The 19,550-nt window shown below is 42.5% G+C and overlaps 1 protein-coding gene across 5 annotated transcripts in view; it reads right to left on the reverse strand.

Moving 5' to 3' along the window:
- Positions 1-1,512: 1,512 nt before the first annotated feature.
- Positions 1,513-19,550, reverse strand: part of MOB3B (MOB kinase activator 3B) — a 114,381-nt gene continuing 96,343 nt past the window's right edge. For all 5 annotated transcript variants that reach the window (XM_077345251.1, XM_077345248.1, XM_077345247.1 and 2 more), the window contains exons 3-4: positions 18,823-19,025; positions 1,513-6,882 (exon numbers count right to left, since the gene is read on the reverse strand). In XM_077345251.1, coding sequence (XP_077201366.1) covers positions 18,864-19,025 — 162 coding nt within the window. In that variant the 3' untranslated portion in view covers positions 1,513-6,882; positions 18,823-18,863. The remainder of the gene's footprint in view (positions 6,883-18,822; positions 19,026-19,550) is intronic.

Genomic DNA, 19,550 nt, shown 5'->3' on the forward strand with positions numbered 1-19,550 from the left:
CATGTCAAATCAGTCAATCCAGACCGAGGCAAAATTATGAATTGTTGTGAAAGACTGTCTGTCTTTTCGCACAATATACATGCCCGGTTGCTATATCAGTATCTTCAAAAGAACGTTGCCATTGCTGAGACAGCCAGATGCTGCCTCACAGTGGTTTCATGGGCTCACAATATATAATAGTACTTGGCTAAAAGGATTAAGATTGTCATCATGATTTCCAATTATGTGAAGTGGCTGATAATCCATCAGCTTTCAACAAGCAATTAAAAAACCTACAGTGCCGCACAGTCTATTTGGAAGATGTGAAATTGGTCCTACAGTTTACCCGGAGAACACATAGAGAAATCCGAGGATAAATGATGGCAGCAGCTAATTTGCAATTCTGCCAAAGGACAACCCAATGTGTAGCAGGTGCCTACATTTTCAATTAAAGAAAATAATTACTGCTGGACTACTGAAATTTCTTGGAGATCATTTTTTCTGATGGAAAATGAAAGATGAGAGGATGCTGGCAGGTAAGAGTTTGCAATTTAGATTTGTAATGATTTCTGGTTCCTTACAAAAACAGACACTTAGAAACATATGACATTGATATTTGTTCCACAGAATATATTTCTGGTAAGGGCTTGGAGGAGGAGCGTGTCTCATAGCTTAAGTGCCCTTCAGCACTTAACAACCACTCAGGGCTGCTGTCCCGCCCCTGAATGCCTCCTCCTCCAACCAGCTTGCCTGTCTGTTCAACGGAAAGCCAATCGCCTTCCGCCCCCCACCCCTGACCACCCTCTTCTCTGTCTACTTCCCTCCAAGGCTCAGAGGCTGCAGATCCCAGCTGCGTGAGAGCTACCTCTGCCAGTGAGTTTCCTATAGCTCATTGCAGCCTTTCCGGGTTCTAGGGAAAAGACATCCACAGAGTTCTTCCACCCCCCACCCCCCCCAATATAGCACCCGTTGTATTCCCACATGGGCTTGGCCCCTGGTAAGAGAATAATTTGTATAATTTATGGGCCCAATCTCAGAAGGGCTGGCCCTGGTCAGCATTTAGATGGGAGGCCACCAAGGAAGTCCAGGGATGCTATAAAGAGGATGAACATCTCTTGCCTTGAAAACCCTGTGAGGTTGCCATAAATTGGCTTTCAACTTGATGGCTAAATTGGGTATATGGGACACTTTTCTGGAATGCTTTACTGACATTTTATTGCCTCAAATCAACAAGTATTGTGACTTGGCTAACTGAGTAACTAACTGCCTGATTGTCAGCTGACATGACTTCTCTTTTTCCCCCTCCTCTTGCTCCCCCTTTGTCCACTTCCTAAGATTATGTTAGAAGATTATATCTGGCAAATTCAGAGAGATCAAACAAATAACAAGACAGCTGAATGATTAAGAGCTTATATTGTGTCCCTGGAAGAGATTGTACATGTATTTTTCAATACCAATGTCTGAACCCCCTCCCCACACACACACACAGTATCAAACACATTTGTTATCTAAAAATAAATACAGGGTACTCAGTTAGGGGTTATGCTTCTTTTATTTGATATTTCAAATTACTTGAAAGCATGAATTAGGACTGATATGACATTAGCCAGTTTTTTAACCATTTTGTAAAAGTCATTTTATTTCATTAACAGCATTGGTCTCATATAGTCGAACTCTTTAATTTAATCACAAACAGAGCTAAAATATTCAATTAATGCACTGCCATTACTAAAAATATTCACACTGATGAAATTGATGGAACAGAAAAAAATGGAATCTAATAATTCATTTAATGAAAATAGGCATTTATGCTAAAAACAATCCACAGTATCTAAATTAATTGGGGTGTGGGGGGGGAGAGAAGAGTCCTCATATGCCTGGTAAGAAGCATAACTGTATTCTTGGGAAACTGTTCCAATATAAAACTGTATCCATTTCAAAACACAAAAATCTGCACAACAGAAAAACAAACATCCTACTTATTAGTTTTTTTTAACAACTGGCTTTGTTGGGGTAATTCAGAAAGTCAGGCATAAGAAACATATATATGTATAATTGGACTTAATTCTATTTCCAAATTTTAACAGCTGTTCATGCTTCAGAGACCAGCCCAGGTTTATTCAGAACTTAGAAATAACAGGACGATTCAATTTATAACTCTCTTTTGACATAATACCTATACTTTAAGCTTTCTACTTCCAGTAACTTCCTGGTACAAACATTAAAATGCAGCAAAAAATGTGTCTGGATTTTTGTACAATCCACATCATGCAATTCCTGAAATTCTGAGTGTAAGAGTTTAACAAACTCCTATTTTAGCACTTCATCCATCCTGCAGCCCTTATGTATTCATGAAGGATACATCCCTAAATCTAATTCTTTTTCAGTCATTTTATCCCTGGTATAATTGTGAATGAGTCAAGCTTAATAGTATTAATCATTATCTTCCATGCCATAATCATCCGGGAACAGGGTCTCTGCTTGGCCCTCTCTGAAAAGCTCTATATGATGTCCTCCAACATTCACAACAGAGAAAACCCACACAGGATCTCATTCCTTCTGTATCAGTGAATTATTTTTGAAAAATTCAGTTTCTGACTACATGCAAATGATCATCCACTCCACCTCTCCAAACCTCTGAAAGCAGCAATGGGTTTTTGTTTTTTTCCTGAGTGAGAGTTTAGAATTTGGTCACTGCATGCTTTGAAGAAGAATGCTAGAGAGATCCACCAAGCTGCTTGATAACAAAGTGTCACTGAACAGCATGATTTGGTATGTTTGTTAAGGCTTGTTTCACTATCCCAGTGGCCTTCCAAAATCACTAAATGGTCCAGATCAACACAATCAGGCTGCAATTATTTACATTCCTTGAGATAATACATTAAGATAAATGTGATATGCCAAGTTAAGGCAAGGAACAGAAGATACATTTCCCAGAGCACCAGAAGAATTAATGTAACATCTATTGGCAGAAGTAGTTTGATTAAGTGTCCAAACATACCAGAAAGAACTAGGCACTGAAGGACAAGAGCAGGGGTGAAGTCAAATGATAGTTGAAAATCAGATGGATGGATAGTCAAAAATAAACGGCCAAGGGAAGTTCTGGAAATCCAGTTAAATAAATAGGCAACAACAATATCTGCAAGGAATCAAAACTGTAGTCAGTGCTTAAGAGAGTCTTCCCAAGAGGAGATGAGTTGGTATGCATAGTACCTGAACAAAGTAGGATGATTTTGATTTGGTCCTTCTGATCCAATCAACCTGTCCATGGTAAACTCTTGACAGTAACCATATAATATACCCATTACCTACTCGCAGGATTTCCCCCCTTGTATCACAGATACAGTTTGATGGAATCAGATATTAGCATAATGTTTTACTAAAATGAACTATCTTATAAAAAATCTATGAGGACATATATCAAGAGACAGCACACCTCTCAAACATCAACACCCTACCTCTTACATCCATCGACTTCCATTGTCTTAGAAGGGCATCACTGTATTTTGGATTGCTCCATACATAAAGTAAACCACAAACCATGCCTTTATGTTATTTCAGATGTCTGGACAAGACCAGGTTATGGTCCTTTCTTGAAGCAAAAGCTAAGCACTCACAGAATTTTAAAGGGAGCCTTGGCTCCATTAATTATATTACGGAAGATTTTTGCCAAGGCTACCAGACTACCATGGACTCTCACTCTTCTAGAATTCCCTCCAGGCTTAAACCTGCATTCTGAAATTCCAGATCTATTAGGGACCACTGTATAAGTCAACTAAGTACAGATTGTTTCAAATCAAAGCTTAAAATAGGAGCAAAAACTAACAACCCCCCCCCCCAAAAAAAAACCCAAGACTGAGAGTTGAAGACAGTCTGGGACACAAATATATTAGGATCACCCAATGGTCTTTTCTGACTGTACCAACAAACACATAAAGCCTACTGTCGCTGCCACACCAGTTCCTGGATTTCACAACCATATATCAGGCAGAAATGGGATTATGGACAGAAAGCAGTGCCAACAGCAACCACCTGTACAGATATAGAGACAATTATGGGTTTAGCAGAAGGACCATGGTGCTAATGGCATTTACATTTTGTTTGAATATACAGTGTACTTTTCAGGATAGAGCTCAGGTGAGTTTGCAGTAGTCAGCGTTAAATGGCTTAAATGTGTATTATCAGGGACCCAGTTAATCCTTCTCCATCCATCCTAGGAACAGTATTTCATTTTAAAAAAACTGATTGTTTTTTGAAGATGCAAAATTAACATTTAAAGAGAGACACATATAAACATAACTTTAAAGAGCAGCAACAACAAAAAGGGAGGTGGTTCACTTGAAACGGGAAGCAAAGGGCAAAACCAGACTACATCAGAAGTCAGTTCATTCAGGCAGCTTAGGCAGAAAGGGAGGAAATAACTCTATTGATTTCTGGTTTTGATACATCTGCATGTACCATTTTGGTGAAATATAGCTGGCTTCTTAATGAAATGGATTGCTACGTATCTGACCCAGCAATTTCACATAAATTTCTACACAGATGTTCTGATTCAAAACTTCCACAAATTCATTTTAACTTTAAAAGTTGGTCTTCCAAGCAGTTCAGGAACACAAACATATCCGCAACAAAAACACCTAATTTCATCTCTCCCCATTTATATTACAGCATATAAAATTAATCGATACTGACACTTTTATCAATCATAGTATTTGTTACTGTTTTTTCTGCTGGGGCCTCATGCCAATCCTTTATGAGATTAGGGAGGAAAAGTGAATTAGGAGCAGCATGAATTAGTGCCTGATCAGGGAAAAATCAAATTGAAAGTCCAATTAATTACTTAAGGAAAAATCTGGGAGGAAAGGCACACAAAACATGAAACAGTCATCATCTATTTCTTAATGGGTGTCTTAAGATTGAATTTCCTAAATGTTGGTCAAGAAGCTTAGCCATAGATATTCCTTGGCTGTTTGCTGAGGTCACCAATTTTAATTTGATTGGATCAGACTGACTTTGATTATTCATCTTATTAACCAAATGCAGGTGGGACAGTACTTATCAGATGCCAAAGAATGGCCTAGTCCTATAATGACTATTTTAATCAACTCCCTTGCAATCTTCGACAAGTAATATCTTTTCTTTGTTCAAATTAAGAGACAATCACAAGGGAAATTGATTCGAATGAAAATGCCATATAAACCAGGCCAGTCATCCATGTGTACAATTTGTCATCTACACATAACAAACATACAAAGTGCATGGATTAGGAACAAACCCCAGGTCTCTCTGTGTGCATGCATCTATATTGGTTGCTTCTCAGCTCATTCTGCCTTAAGGCCTTGCTAGTTTTTAAAAAAAAATACCTTCAACACAAGCTCTAAATTCACACCATTATAATGAATATTGCAATCAGGCCACCAACTACCTGGTAAATGAAGTAAATAAGAAATCAAATATTTTAGAAAAAATAATCGAGGCACAGTGGTATTTTGGAGCATTTCTCAGTCAACCTTGAGTAGAAATCTGCATAGATATGATTGCAATATGGAATCTAGTTACTCTGTGTAGAAGTTAGTCGTTTTCACTTAACCCTGGTTAATACAGCTTGTCTGTGTGCGTGACTGAGCCCCCTCAAAACACCCTAAATGTTGCTGTGGTTTCCATAATCCCAACATATCTTGGGCTGCAATTCCATGCAGGACTGCATCAGTCTAAAACTCTTGAAATTCATGGGCTTAGACTGCAGCTACTCTGCATGGGATTATACTGTGTGTATTTGATGTCCCACAAAATCAGTCCCCAAAATCTTCCATATCCATGCCCCCCCCCCATTACTTATAACCCCACCATTCAGTCTTTAGTCTGGCACCATCATTCTGTGCTCTGGAAATGCATAATCTCTTTCTCTGTTCTGAAACATATTCATCCTACAGTCCTACACAATGGGACATTTTCGAGCAGCAAATTCCACTGGTGCTCAAGGTGCACGCAATGAAAAACCACCTTGTCATGAAATGTGTTTGCAAAACTGGATTCAGCACTGCATCACTTTGCATAAGCCAGCCAAGCTAGCATTTGTTGCCAAGGAAACACAGAAATGAAGCTCCAAAGGGTTTTTTGATCCAGGATCTCAGCTACTAGTTCCAAGATTTCAAAGAAGTCCTGATTCTATCTGCATAGCCATACTGCAGCCAGTGTTTTGGCTATAGTCAATCAACATATGTAGGCCATTTTTAAATGGAAAAGGGACTTAGCCATTCCACCTGTTTGTTTCCTGCTCATCTATGGTTATCTAGGATTGTGGCCCCAACCATTTCCCTCATTTTCTAGTCAAAGAGATCTTGGGGGGTTTTCTTTTAAGCAAACGCCTGGCTGACTTATTTCTAAGCTAAACTGGAGATACAGAAAGGGCAATCAGAAATCTTGCTTTTGCTCTTAACACAGCTGTATCTACACAACAATGCATGTACCAACACGGTTTCACAACTCTTCCTTTTAACAACAAGGTCTGTTTCGAAAGTGTAACCGGAAATCCAAATTGCAGTACAGCATCTAGAGCAGGAAGGTGAACGGAAAACCCATTGGAATCTGGCGAGCTCCTCCTCGGTCTTTCAGGAGACAGGGAAAGACAACTGCTTCTTCTTTCCTTTCTGAGAAAGCCGCTTCATTCCAAGGAGGCGTCTAGCAGCACTTTTAGGGTAAAGAGCCTACATAATGGTGGGAAGTGTCTGTGAAAGAAATCATCTTCTGGTCCTGATTTCCCTGCTTTTTAAAGATTAACAGGCAAGTTTTGCTCCTGAGAGCTGTTGAGTCCTCTAGTTCTTCAGTTAGTAGGACATTGCATCCCACCCCCTTTCATTCTGTGGTGACTCTTCAGTGACACATCCTGGCCGTCATCTCCTTCTGTCAAATAAAGGAGACAATAAGAAGGCAAAGGTTACTTTTTCTGATACGCCACAAACCTGAGCACGATTTTGTCTTTGACACTAGGACTCATCGTGGTGCTGACTGTGTGACATCTCTATATAATGTTCTCTGATTATCTATGCTCCGCCTCCTCAAGGCCAATACCTGGGACCGGCCATTAGCACGGTGTCCTTCATCAATGCTGACAAGGTTAACACTTTATCAGTTTATTAGAAGAGAATGTATTAAGATGACTCGATACTAGGGTTGGTTTGAAAGGTACCATGTTAAAATGGCTGAATCCAGAGAGTTGTGGATGACTCTCCTGGGGTGATTCTCTCAATTACATCACACAACTGGTGGCCTGTATTCAGTCTGGCAGATCATAAGTAGCACAGGTACCCAGCTTGCTGGGGGGTAAAACAGTAATGACTGGGGAAGGCACTGGCAAGGCCACCCTGTATTGAGTCTGCCATGAAAACGCTCGAGGGCATCACCCCAAGGATCAGACATGACTCGGTGCTTGCACAGGTGATACCTTTACCTTTAAGTAGCACAGGTGTCTCTTACACCAGCATGATTCATACATAATGTCTGCCCATAGTTTGCTGCTTTTATGTGAATATAAGCCATGTGCTCACAAACTTTCCCTAACCCTGTATACTCTTCCCTACCAGATAAGCCCCGTATTCTGATTTAATTCAAACCAGACTCCACCCTATGGATTGTGTCTGCACTGTAAACCAGAACTGCACACGTGTTTGTCTGGCATTTGGAACCTGGAACCTTCATACTTGTGACATGAATGAATTCTGAATTCGTGATTCTGTGTGCTCTTGTCACACGTAGAGCTGTAACTGAAAATATAATCATTTAGGAAGTCTTCCATGCGACTCCAATGTATTGTGATGCACATATCCTAAAAGACTGGAAGTTTATTTCCCAGATTAGAAGTCCGCACTCCTAACCACTACACCAAGCTGGCTCTCCACAGCATCTAAACCACAGCATTTCTTTTACATTGCAATGATTACAATATCAATGTACACACAAAGAAGTTGCACATAACACTTTTGTTTTTAGTGAGAGAACATCATTTACATATGTCTCCTAATTCATTCCATTTGTCCTGGCTATAAGGAGCTAATTCAATTACTGTGAAAACTTAAGTTTTTCATACCAAATAATTAAGCTTGTCATTTGCTTTCCATAAAAAAGTTATAACTTTTTATATTAAAAAGAATCTGTCCTTTATGGCTTGTTCCCCCCCCCCCTCCACGCAGCATTAAGATCCTACAATTTTGGGACACCAGAGTATGATCTACCTTCTGCCCAAGCATGCTTTAGATTTACTAGGATGTAGGCACTCTACGTCTTTGTTTTTTTTTTTTTAAGACAACCCAGGAAAAAAAACAGTACTTGCAAGGATTCCTGTGTAAATAATGCCAGAGCCCTTTGAAGATGCTAGTATGCATTCTTGCTCTAAACCACGGCATATCATGAAGATTTGATTTTTTAAAAATCACAAAATATAGAACATGCAGACTGATCTACAGACTTCTACTATGGAAACAAGTGATTTATTTTACTTAATAGTTTTCTCCTAGATCTAGAATGATTCTAAAAGGACAGTTGTCAATGCAGTTCTCCAAATATCAGTTGAACCATATTTGCACAAAAAATGAGCAAGGTGCGCTTGTGTCTTCCTTCAGTAACCAATCCTGTTCAGGTCTATGCAGTTCATTCAATAGGGCTTACTGCCAGAGAAAGAAAGTAGGCATTTCATTGGATTTCCATAAAATCTGTCAATTCATCTTTAGACATTACCTCATGCAATTGTTCCCTATTCATTATAGTCTTACCATTGTCTGTCTTATCCTTCCCCTCCCCTACCTGAGTTACCATTTTCTCAGTGCCCTCCCCAACCCAAAACCTATATTAACTGTCTAGCATTCTTTTCCTCTCATCTTTTTTTTTTTCATTTCCTTTCAAATCTGATTCCTTCCTATGCGTGTCATTGGGGGGGGGGGGAGATTTTGCAGGTTGATTCCTGCTGGTAAAAAAATATTGCACTAGACCTTCTTAGATGTTTGGTAAAAAGTAATTGCTATAGAAGATTCATTAACTGTAACAATATAGCCATGGGGGCAGGCCATATGCTGGGGTTTGTAACTGAGACTAAATTCACGTTCATAGAATCTGACTGTATTTTGACCCATATCCACTGGGTGGTGCAAGGTCTACTGGTATTCTCACAGGGTGAGGCAAGGAAACAATGTTTTAAGCTTTCTTAATTACGGTTCCTTTGAGCACTTAGCTAAAGCTGGCTTCCAATTCACAGTTATCTGTTTCAGAGTAGCAGCTATAACCTGTAAGACAGCCTGGAACTAAAGTGTTTGCATGCCAAAATAACCTTTGGGCTAATTCCTGCTCACCAGGAGATGATTCTATACCAGTTGTTTCTGTAGCTTCTTCATAATAACTATTCAGTCTAAACACAGGCATTCTGCAGAACTTTGCTCCCAAGCTCTCCAGGCACCAGAGACAATGCTGTGGCAGCATTTTAAGTGCCAGTGGGAGAAAGGGAAAGATCCAGAGGCCTCAAGAGATAAACATGGTTTCTACACCTTCAGAGATAAGATGGTGGGAAAGAAAGGGACAGGGTGGGATTTCTTGAAGTTAAAAGAAATGTTTGGCCCCAAACTGCTTTTCTCAGATAGAATTTGAGCATAATGAGCCCTTGGAAATTACAAGCCTCAGCATTATCACTAATGTTGTGATAATGTTAGTTTGCAACAACAAAATTGAATCTCTGATTCATGATAGTTTATGGTACAATAAATATGGTTGGGCTTTAAAATGTCACCAGATTCCTGTTTAAAGCCGATTTCTCCCCTCCTCAGTAGTTCTCTAGAAGGTCCTGATGCTGTGGATTCTGTCTTCCCTCCTCAGACCTATGACACACACTTCTTTGGGAGGGTACAGGAGCGGAGAAATGGGCTATAGTAACACATCATCTTTATGGATTTTATGATGTTATGAGGTTGCACTGAATCAGACCACTTGTCTATTGAAGTCAGTCCTGGCTTCTCTGACTGGCAGTGAATCTGGAGGATGTCAGGTGGAGACCTTTCAATTTCCTACTGCCTGGTCCTTTAAGTGAAGATGCCAGAGACGAAACTTACTACACATGAAGCACGTGTCCCGAGCCATGAACCCTCCCCTTTGTTTGTTAGGTGGACAGAAGAAAAGCTCTTTCATCAGTCCATTGGGGGGGGGGCAGAAAAGGTATTTCTGTGCCAACATGAGAGGCAATGTGCTGTCACTGATTCTGAGGATATCTTTGAAGGCACAGTCTCCCCTGCTTGTTGACATGAATGCTTAAAGCAGCCTTTCTCAACTTTTTTACCACTGAGAAATCCCTGAAACATTCTTCAAGTTTTGAGAAACCCAAGAAGTGGTGTGATCGTGTAGAATATGGTTGAGAACCATAGCTGTATACACACCCACTTGGGGGCCCTCCCCTTCCCACCCCCTCCAGGCTCATCATTGGCCATTTGGGGGAGGGGGCTTGGCAACATGAAGAAGAGTTGGTTCTTATACGCCACTTTTCTCCACCAGAAGGAATCTCAAAGTGGCTTACAATTGCCTTCCCTTCCCTTTCCCCACAATAGACACCCTGTGAGGTAGATGAGGCTGAGAGAGCCTTGATATTAATGCTCAGCTTTATCAGTGCTGTGGCAAGCCCAAGGTCACTCAGCTAGCTGCATGTGGAAGAGTGGGGAATCAAACCTGGCTTGCCAGATTAGAAATCGGTGCTCCTAACAACTACACCAAGCTGGCTTGTGCTGGTATGGGCTCATGGGAATTGTAGTCTATAGACATCTGGAGAGCAACAGTTTGGCCACCCCTGCCATACATGGTCATACCACCCAATAAATGTTTAAGCAGGGCCATCAAAAAACCCAGAGTTGCACATACCCCTGGCTGAGAAAGCTTGGCTTAAGGAGTTATTGGACCATCACACAGAATGGGGTAGAACATTCCCAGACTCTGCTACTTAAACAATTTTTTAGGGGAAGATCTCAGACTGAGTAGGTTTGACGTATTGTCAAAAGAGACTACTGGTTGGGCTGTCTACTTGGCCATCTTCTGCCACCAGAAATCTTATTGGCAACACTTTTATTTAGGTGACTTATTAGCTCTTCTTCTCCATATGACAATATTGGCTTACAATGAATGCAATAAAGGCAGTAAGCAGACAAAAAAACCCTAGGATCTAAAGAGGTGTGCAGCCCAAAATTGCCACTGAACCATTCTAACATTTTGGCCCTGTCATCAAGGGAAAACCTCCGTAAGCTACTGTATTTGAGTCTAGGTCCCTTAGAGCAGTGGTCCCCAACCCCCAGAACAGAGACTGGTCCTGGTCCGTGGATCAGTCGGTAACAGGCCGCAGCTCCTCCTCCCTGACTGCTGCCTCGGGGGCTGCCCTGCCACTCTGCCGCCAGCTCACCTTTGGTACTCTCCAGCGGCCGCCATGGCTGGGGCTCCCCCTCAGTGTGGCACTGTGCAGCTGCTGCTGGCAGTGCCCCCCAGCGGGCGGTGGGAAGTCAAGGGTGCTGGCGGAAAAGCAAGTGGGAGCAAGGGCTCAGCCGGTGGCGACGTCCCTCAGCAAAAGACTATCCCCCCCCCCCCCCGGCCTCGGTAAAATTGTCAAGCGTTGACCGGTCCCCAGTGATAAAAAGGTTGGGGACCACTTCCTTTGAGCACAACAACCCCGTACATTTCCGCAAACTGGAAAAATAAATAAAAGTAAATGATAATTTAAAATCCTTTATACGTCAGATCTGCTCCTAAAGTACTCTAAGACATATGTTCTGAGCACCAGTTAATAGTGGCTTTCAGCTGTTGGTATTAGTTTGAGGGGTAGTGTCCAATTTCAGTCCAGTTCCCTAATTAGAATTAGGGTTTCCAATGCAGTTAATGAGCTGGAGAGTGTGCTTTGCCCAAATGAACTCTGAGCATGGTACTGGTGTACAGGAGGTCTTATGGGACTGGGTTGGGGAGTGGGGAAGGGATGTGTTTAGAGGATTGGGGATATAGATTTATTTACATCCTAGCTCCTTCTGTTTTTGTTTCCAATGTAATGGGGAGGATCACCTTCTAAATCCATTGAAGTCAATGGGCTGCTTACACAACTCCGCTTACAATGGCACTATAAACCTCTTATTTGTTTATGGTGTACACTGTACTTAGAAAACTTTATTTATACTTTATCCTTTATTTATACTTTAAACATGAAACATCTTTTTATGTGTCTATATGCTTCCTTTATTATATCAGATTAAGTCTTTTCTTTCTAAAATCTCGCCATGGTATCAACTCATGTATTGTTCCTTTCATTCTCCTCTCCTTTGTTTCTCAAACATAATTTTATTACTAAACCTCCAGTTCCTTGTGTCATTTCTCGCCTCTTAGCTTTTTCTCTTCCAACTCATTTTGCCTTCATCTCTCTCAGTTATCCACCTCTTTTTTTAAAAAAAAAATATTCATACACGCATCTTTTTTCCCTCCTCCTGTATTTTATTTTTCTTCTTATACATGTGTTTTAATTATTATCCAGGCCCTGCTTTTATTATTTTTTTCTCTAGGCCAAAAACTGCAACATTTCCCCCCTCTCCCTTGTACTTTTGTGATTTCATAGTGCCTACAGTAGATTTCATTTAAACTTAAAAAACAATTCTTGGTGTTTTGCTGTCATATTATTATTGTACTAGTAATTAAGCCCGCTGTAAAATGAATACAGCGGGCGCTAGCCGTTCCCAATCGCCCTGGCAGCGCTGGCCAGGCGGCAGGGAAGGGCTCCCCCCAAACTCCCCCCCCACAGGCTGAAGCCGTTCCCAGGTGGCCCCCGGCCCCTGGAAAGGGCTTTAGGCTGGGGGGGGGGCGGCGGAGAAAGACCTTCCCAGGGGCCTGGGAGAGCGACCGCTGGCTCGCAGAGCCAGTGGTTGCTCTCCCTGGCCCCGAGAAGGGCTTTAGGCTGGGGGGGGGGGTGGAGAAAGGCCTTCCCAGCAGGCCTACCTTCCCTCTCGTCGGCTAACATAGGAATGGCCGCCGTGGGGTGAAGGTTTGGCCATGTGGGGGGTTGGGAGCCGGCTGCTGATTGGTGCTTTGGGTCCGGACTGACAAGCAAAGGGCCCTATCGGGAGACTGACAAGCGAAGGGCCCTTAGTCTTTTATTTCTACCGCTCCCGCAGAACGGTTTAAAGATTTGTCATGTTATCGGAACCTTTTCTTTATATAGGTTGCAAACTTAAAAAGGAATGAACTCCTCCATCTTTAAATAGGACAGTGAAAAAAAAATAGTTATCCTGTCCAGATTAACCATCACAGGCTTTCAATAGTAAGAGCCACCATAGTGGAACAGAATAATGCCCATCTAAACTAGAGTTAATTTCCAACAGTGATCAGATGCCTTGAAATCCTCAGGAACAGAACAGGCAAGTCCCATCTTCTACCGTTTTATGTCTCCAGGAAGGATAAGAGAGGAGGTCTTCTCCTATTCTCTGTGCAATGGCTAAAGTGGTAATGATGGGGAAGCACTGGGACAGAGTTCAGGGTCAGAGCTTATTTAATCAAGTTATGGAGGTGGCGGAGGTGGGGACTCCCCGGAGACTAGCAGTTATCCGCCACACAATTTTTGATTGAGTTTTGCCTTGCAAAGGATCATCAAAGCAAAATGCTTCATTTCCTTCAGTCAGGTGGCAATGTGGGATCTGTTTCAATTTTAAAATAGTTAATAAACAAAGATCATGGCAGCCGGCCCTCTCAATTCCTGGCAAATAGATGGGGAAGAAATGGAGATAGTGACAGATTTTATTTTCCTCGGCTCCAAGATCACTGCAGATGGGGACTGCAGCAAAGAAATTAAAAGACGCTTGCTCCTGGGAAGGAAAGCTATGGCAAATCTAGACAGCATCCTAAAAAGCAGAGACATCACCCTACCAACAAAAGTGCGTTTAGTCAAGGCTATGGTATTCCCAGTTGCAATGTATGGCTGCGAAAGTTGGACCATAAGGAAGGCCGAGCGTCAAAGAATTGAGGCTTTTGAACTCTGGTGCTGGAGAAGACTCTTGCGAGTCCCTTGGACTGCAAGGCGAACAAACCGGTCAGTCCTAGAGGAGATCAGCCCTGACTGCTCTTTAGAAGGCCAGATCCTGAAGATGAAACTCAAATACTTTGGCCACCTCATGAGAAGGAAGGACTCCCTGGAGAAGAGCCTAATGCTGGGAGTGATCGAGGGCAAAAGAAGAAGGGGACGACAGAGAATGAGGTGGATGGATGGAGTCACTGAAGCAGTAGGTGCAAACTTAAAAGGACTCCAGGGAATGGTAGAGGACAGGAAGGCCTGGAGGATCATTGTCCATGGGGTCGCGATGGGTCGGACACGACTTCGCACATAACAACAACAAAAATAAACAATATCAACAGGAACAAGGCTGGAATAACATGGGACAGTAAACAAGCCTGATCTGTTTCCCCCCCTCCCCCCGGGAAAGATTTGCTGCGAGATGTCCCTGGATGAAATATGTAAAGCTTTAATTGATTCATTGAATGGATGCTGTCCAGGATTGCCATGAAATAGCTCTATTTATGAAGGGATGCTTAGGGCTTTTGTTTGCCAAGCAGTCTTTCTGAGCCACAAAGGAAAACATTTTTGAAATTCCCTAGTCAGTGTGAAGATGTAAGATTTGCAATCATGGGAAACAAAAAGAAAATCTCACTGGCCATGTACAAGGCCTTGGGCTTGCCCTGAAGAAGCTCTTGGGATCCCAGCCTGAACTTAGCTGCTTTAGGGTGTGTACAAGGCAACTTAACACTTCTATCCACTTATTTTCTTAGGCAGATATTTGCTTTCCTCTCAGTTGGGAGTTCTTCTAAGAAACATTCCTCCCCTCCAGCTTTGCTCACTGACAGCAAGCACAGAACCAGGAATCCCCATGTCTGCTGCTGAATATGGAGTTTCGCCATCAGTGTTACTGAGTGTTTGATTACTGACTCTGTCATCTCCTTCCCAAGGCCTTCCCAGCCAGGGCTGTGCAATCTGGCTTGGATAACCCCCCCAAAACTTGTAAGGCCCATTAGTTTAAATGGACCAAACCAGAGAATGGATGATTCAGCTGATTTAGCCAGCTTGGTGTAGTGGTTAGGAGCGCTGGGTTTGATTCCCTGTTCCTCCTCCACATGCAGGCAGCTAGGTGACCTTGGGCGACTGTAAGCCACATTGAGACCCCTTCTGGTAGAGAAAAGTGGCATATAAGAACCAGATCTTCTTCTCCTTCAACTGAACAGGCTGACTGGCTGACAGGCTGACTGGCCAGATCATCAGCTATTCTGTTGACATGGTTGTCAGCCATTTAAACTCTCCCTTTTGCTTGCCCCTGCTCCCGTTCCAAGGGGAGGGAAGTGAAAGGGACTGTTTCGCTTCCCTCCCTTTGGAATGGGGGGGGAGGGGAGAGTGCAAAAAGGAGCCCTGAAATGGCTGATGGCCATTTAAACTTAACAGCCTGACTGACCCATCAAACAGTTGTTCAGTTTAAATAGCCATCAGTTACCTGGTGGCTGATTTGGCCATATCTGTTCAAGGTTCTTGACTCAGCCAAACTCAAATGGATTTACCAAAGCAGTGATTCGGATTATTTAAATTTTACTGAATCAGAAAAACTTGAATCCCAAAAGTACCAGATTTTTTTCCAATGCACACCACGATTCCTAATTCCCCCCAGAACTCACTTCTTGAGTCTTCCTCCACTGCAGGTTTACATCCATCAAGAAGCTTGGAGGGAAGACAGAGCACAGTGAGCAAGACTTTGTAAAGGGAGTGTGAAACAATATTATCCACCATTCTGAACAATGCAGTGGCCTACAGAGAAGAACATGAGAAGGTTTGCAATTTCAAAACAAGACACTCAGTGGCTTGTATTCCTCCCTCTTTTTAAAATCAAGTCAGTGCCCAGAAAGGCCAAACAACAAAGGCATTTGTGTCTTGACCACAAACACTAAGCTGTTTGCTAAGTGAAGGGGGGGGGGGAGTTAACACATATCCCGAATTCTCAATTCCAGCATTGCAGAACTACAGTCCTATATTTAGACAACTAATTAACTACGTTGATAATATGGATGAGGCAAATTATAGAATAGCACAGCAACTTGCTGTTTTTCAGTGGGGCGGGGGGAATAAGCAGCTGCCTTGGGTAAACAGCTATAAAGAATGCTAAATGCTTTGCTTTGCGGTGGGGGAACTTCTTTCCCTACTGTGACTATGAGCATGGCAGGGTATTTCAAGAGAGAAGATGGAATTATTTATTGGAGGGAGGCATTCATTGTAAGTAGCTTTTAAGTTTATAATTATATTTATGCACCTTACCTAACAATTCAAAGATATCTAAAGACACGCTTGGTTTACATATGCCCAGGGTTACATATGCTTCCTTTGGTTATCAGGAAATCAATTCTCCACTCGTTTCTTTGAAATCCCTTTTGCTGAAGGGAAAGGGGGGGACTTCCTGGAATTCACTGCTATTCAGAAATGAAAGGGAAATCTAAGAATAATTAGAGATGGTTGCAGAGTTAATCAGTAAGCAAGATTTAGCACAACAGAGTTAATCATTAGAAAGACTAGACTGATCACTGCATAGGTATGTAGGGGAAAACACCTGACCGGTGTAGCTTTCAAAAGCATGGTTCATACGGCATAATACCCTTTTTAGGTTTTAGAATGCTGCTTAGCACTACTGCTTCAACACAGTGGCTCAGCCCAGGCACAACAAGAAACGATGGCTTACTTGAATGGAAACTGCCTTGTTTGCATGCGATTGCTCAGATCTTGGTTTGTCTTAACCCGTGCTGATTTCATCACCTGCGCTCTGTGCCAGGCTGAGGGGTGGGGTGGGGATGATTCTACATGGGAGCAATTTCCTGTTTTGCTCTCCTGGCCCCTGCACATGAAGTCGCCATACAGGTATCTTCTCTGTGCTTGCTCTTCATGCCTGCTATCCATCCATTCGCCACTGGAGGGGGATGCTTTGCTCTTCTGAAGAAGTGGTAATAATAGGTCTGTTTCTATAACTACCAACATTTAAAACAATAACAGCAAAAAGCCTACCAGTAGCAGAAAGGAGGGGGGCTCACTGGAGGGAACGTGGGGAAATGAAGAGGAACTGGTGCCAGGTGTGTGTGTGTGTGTGTGTGTAAGAAGAAGAAGAGTTGTGTGTGTTCGTGTAAGAAGAAAAAGAGTTGGTTCTTATATGACGCTTTCTCTACCCAAAGGAGTCTCAAAGCAGCTTACATTTGCCTTCCCTTCCTGTGAGATAGGTGAGACTGAGAGCCCTGATATTACTGCCCGGTCAGAACAGCTTTATCAGTGCTGTGGTGAGCCCAAGGTCACCCAGCTTGGCTGCATGTGGAGGAGGGAGCAGGGAATCAAACCCCACTCGCCTGATTAGAAGTCCAGGCTCATAACCACTACACCAAGCTGGCTCTGGTAGTGGTGGTAGGAGTCTGGATAATTACATTTTTCTCCTCACACAGAACCCAAATCCTCTTTGAGTATAATCTTCCCACAAACATTGTACTAGGGTTGTGCGATTTGGCCGCTTCGTCGGCCATTCCCTCCGGGCGCAGCTTGTGTGGTTGGCCCAGAGGGAACGGCTGACGAAGCGGCCGAATCGCACAACCCTACACTGTACCTAAAGCAGGTATGGGAAACCCTTCAGCAGTGCCAGGGAAGACCTGGAAGGTAGACAACTGCACAGTGGCGTTGTGTGGTATGGAAGGCCTTCCTCCAAAAAGACTGCTCCAGCAAGTGACAGAGGGAAGAGCTGCCAGGGGCCCCCAGACAAAGATTCCATCTGCTCCACCTCATTATAACCCTCATCCAAAGCAAATATTGGAACAAGATGAGCAATTGTATAGTGATAAAAGAATTGGGCTGTCTGTCCATGCTTGTTTATTTACTTTATGTCCCAACTTTCCCACCGATGAGACCCAACGTGACTCATATCATTCTCCTCTCCTCCATTTTATCTTCATAACAACCCTGTGAGGTAGGTTAGGCTGAGAGTGTGTGATGGCCCAAGGACAACCAGCAGGCTTCCATGCCACAGTGGTAGGCATAACTCATTGGAGAATAAAGCTAGGGCACTCAAAATTGGACACCAGCTGCAGGATGACAGTAGCAATTCCAAGGCCCAAATTGAAAGGCGTGGGAAAATCCTGGCCCAGGTGAGACAAACCACCAGCACACCATGCTATTTGCAACTGAAGCTAAGGATCTAAGCCAGCGTCTTTGTGATTTGTTCGGGTCACTTGAACCGCTGGATTCCAAGTACAGGTTTCAAAGTACATGCTGGGTACACAAATGCCGTTTACATTCTTAGGCCCTCTGGAAGCCACACGTGGATTTCCCCATTGGGAGGTTTAATTACATTTTTTTCTTAATTAAATATTAAAATCAACTATATCCTAACCATCATTTGGAAACCAACCAGCCAACAACAAAAACAACAAAAAAAACCCAGTGATTTCTTTGCTTTCCCCTTCCTCTACACCTCAAAAATATAACTCTCCTTAAGCATAGCCAAGCAGTCTAATGCAGGCTTTGACAAATTTTCTTTGATCTAGGAGCCAGTTTAAATCCAGAGACAGTCTCATATGTAACAAATATAGTATTTTCAGTGTCCTGTGAGTTGCCTCAGATTCCAGCAAAAGTTGCTGTTGATGGAAAAGCCCACAAACAAAGAATACATTTCTTGAAATCTTCTGTCCTTTTTCTTTCTTTCTTTCTTTTTTGGCTTGTAGAGGAAAATAATCAGTTAAAATTAAGAAGGGGAAACAAACCATCTAGCCCTTTCTGCCCAGATGGGCATTAAGACTTACCAAAGGCTCTAGTTCCTTGCGGTCTATGAGATTGAGCTCGGTCACAAAATAATAAAAGTGCTTGTAACAGGTGTTGACGTGAGCCTCGGCCCCCATAATGATGATGCGGTCAAAGTGATGAATATAGACATGGACGAACACCCTAAAGAGCCTGCACAGAATCTTCTTGCAGATTTGGAGAAAGTTCTTTGGAAATGGTACTCCTGCGAACAGAGAAAGGATGGCTTAAAAATTTATTGCCTACTGCTACAACTCTTACAGCACTTCCAGGAAACAAAACCCCAAAGAAAGTCCACCATATGTAGACAATGCTCTTCATTTAGAAGGAGAGCACCCCAATATCATATTTTTAAGTTTTCATTTTTTTTGCAAGCTTGAAGAGTCTCCCAAATTTGAAAATGTATCAGTTTTGTCAGCGTAGCCCTGATCTGTGGATTTAAGCATCTGTAAATTAAGCCACACGTGACTACTAGAATATAAGATACAGTGAAGCAACTTGCCAAACAACCACAAATGGACTGATGAACAGATGATCAGTCCCTTAAGAAGTCAGCTTCCTGTCTGTGCCTGGCACAAGGGATGTTTCTGACTGAAATGGGGTTGTTGGAACACCCCTAAAAGAAACTGAACGTTCTTTCTAACCAGAGGTGTCAGTGAATGAACAAGGAACCATGTGTTTTGCTTCTGAAGATAAATACATGTGATAAGCTGCCTAGAGCACTTTGATG

This window comes from Paroedura picta, chromosome 7 (assembly GCF_049243985.1).
Source record: "Paroedura picta isolate Pp20150507F chromosome 7, Ppicta_v3.0, whole genome shotgun sequence".
Taxonomy (NCBI): Eukaryota; Metazoa; Chordata; class Lepidosauria; order Squamata; family Gekkonidae; genus Paroedura; species Paroedura picta.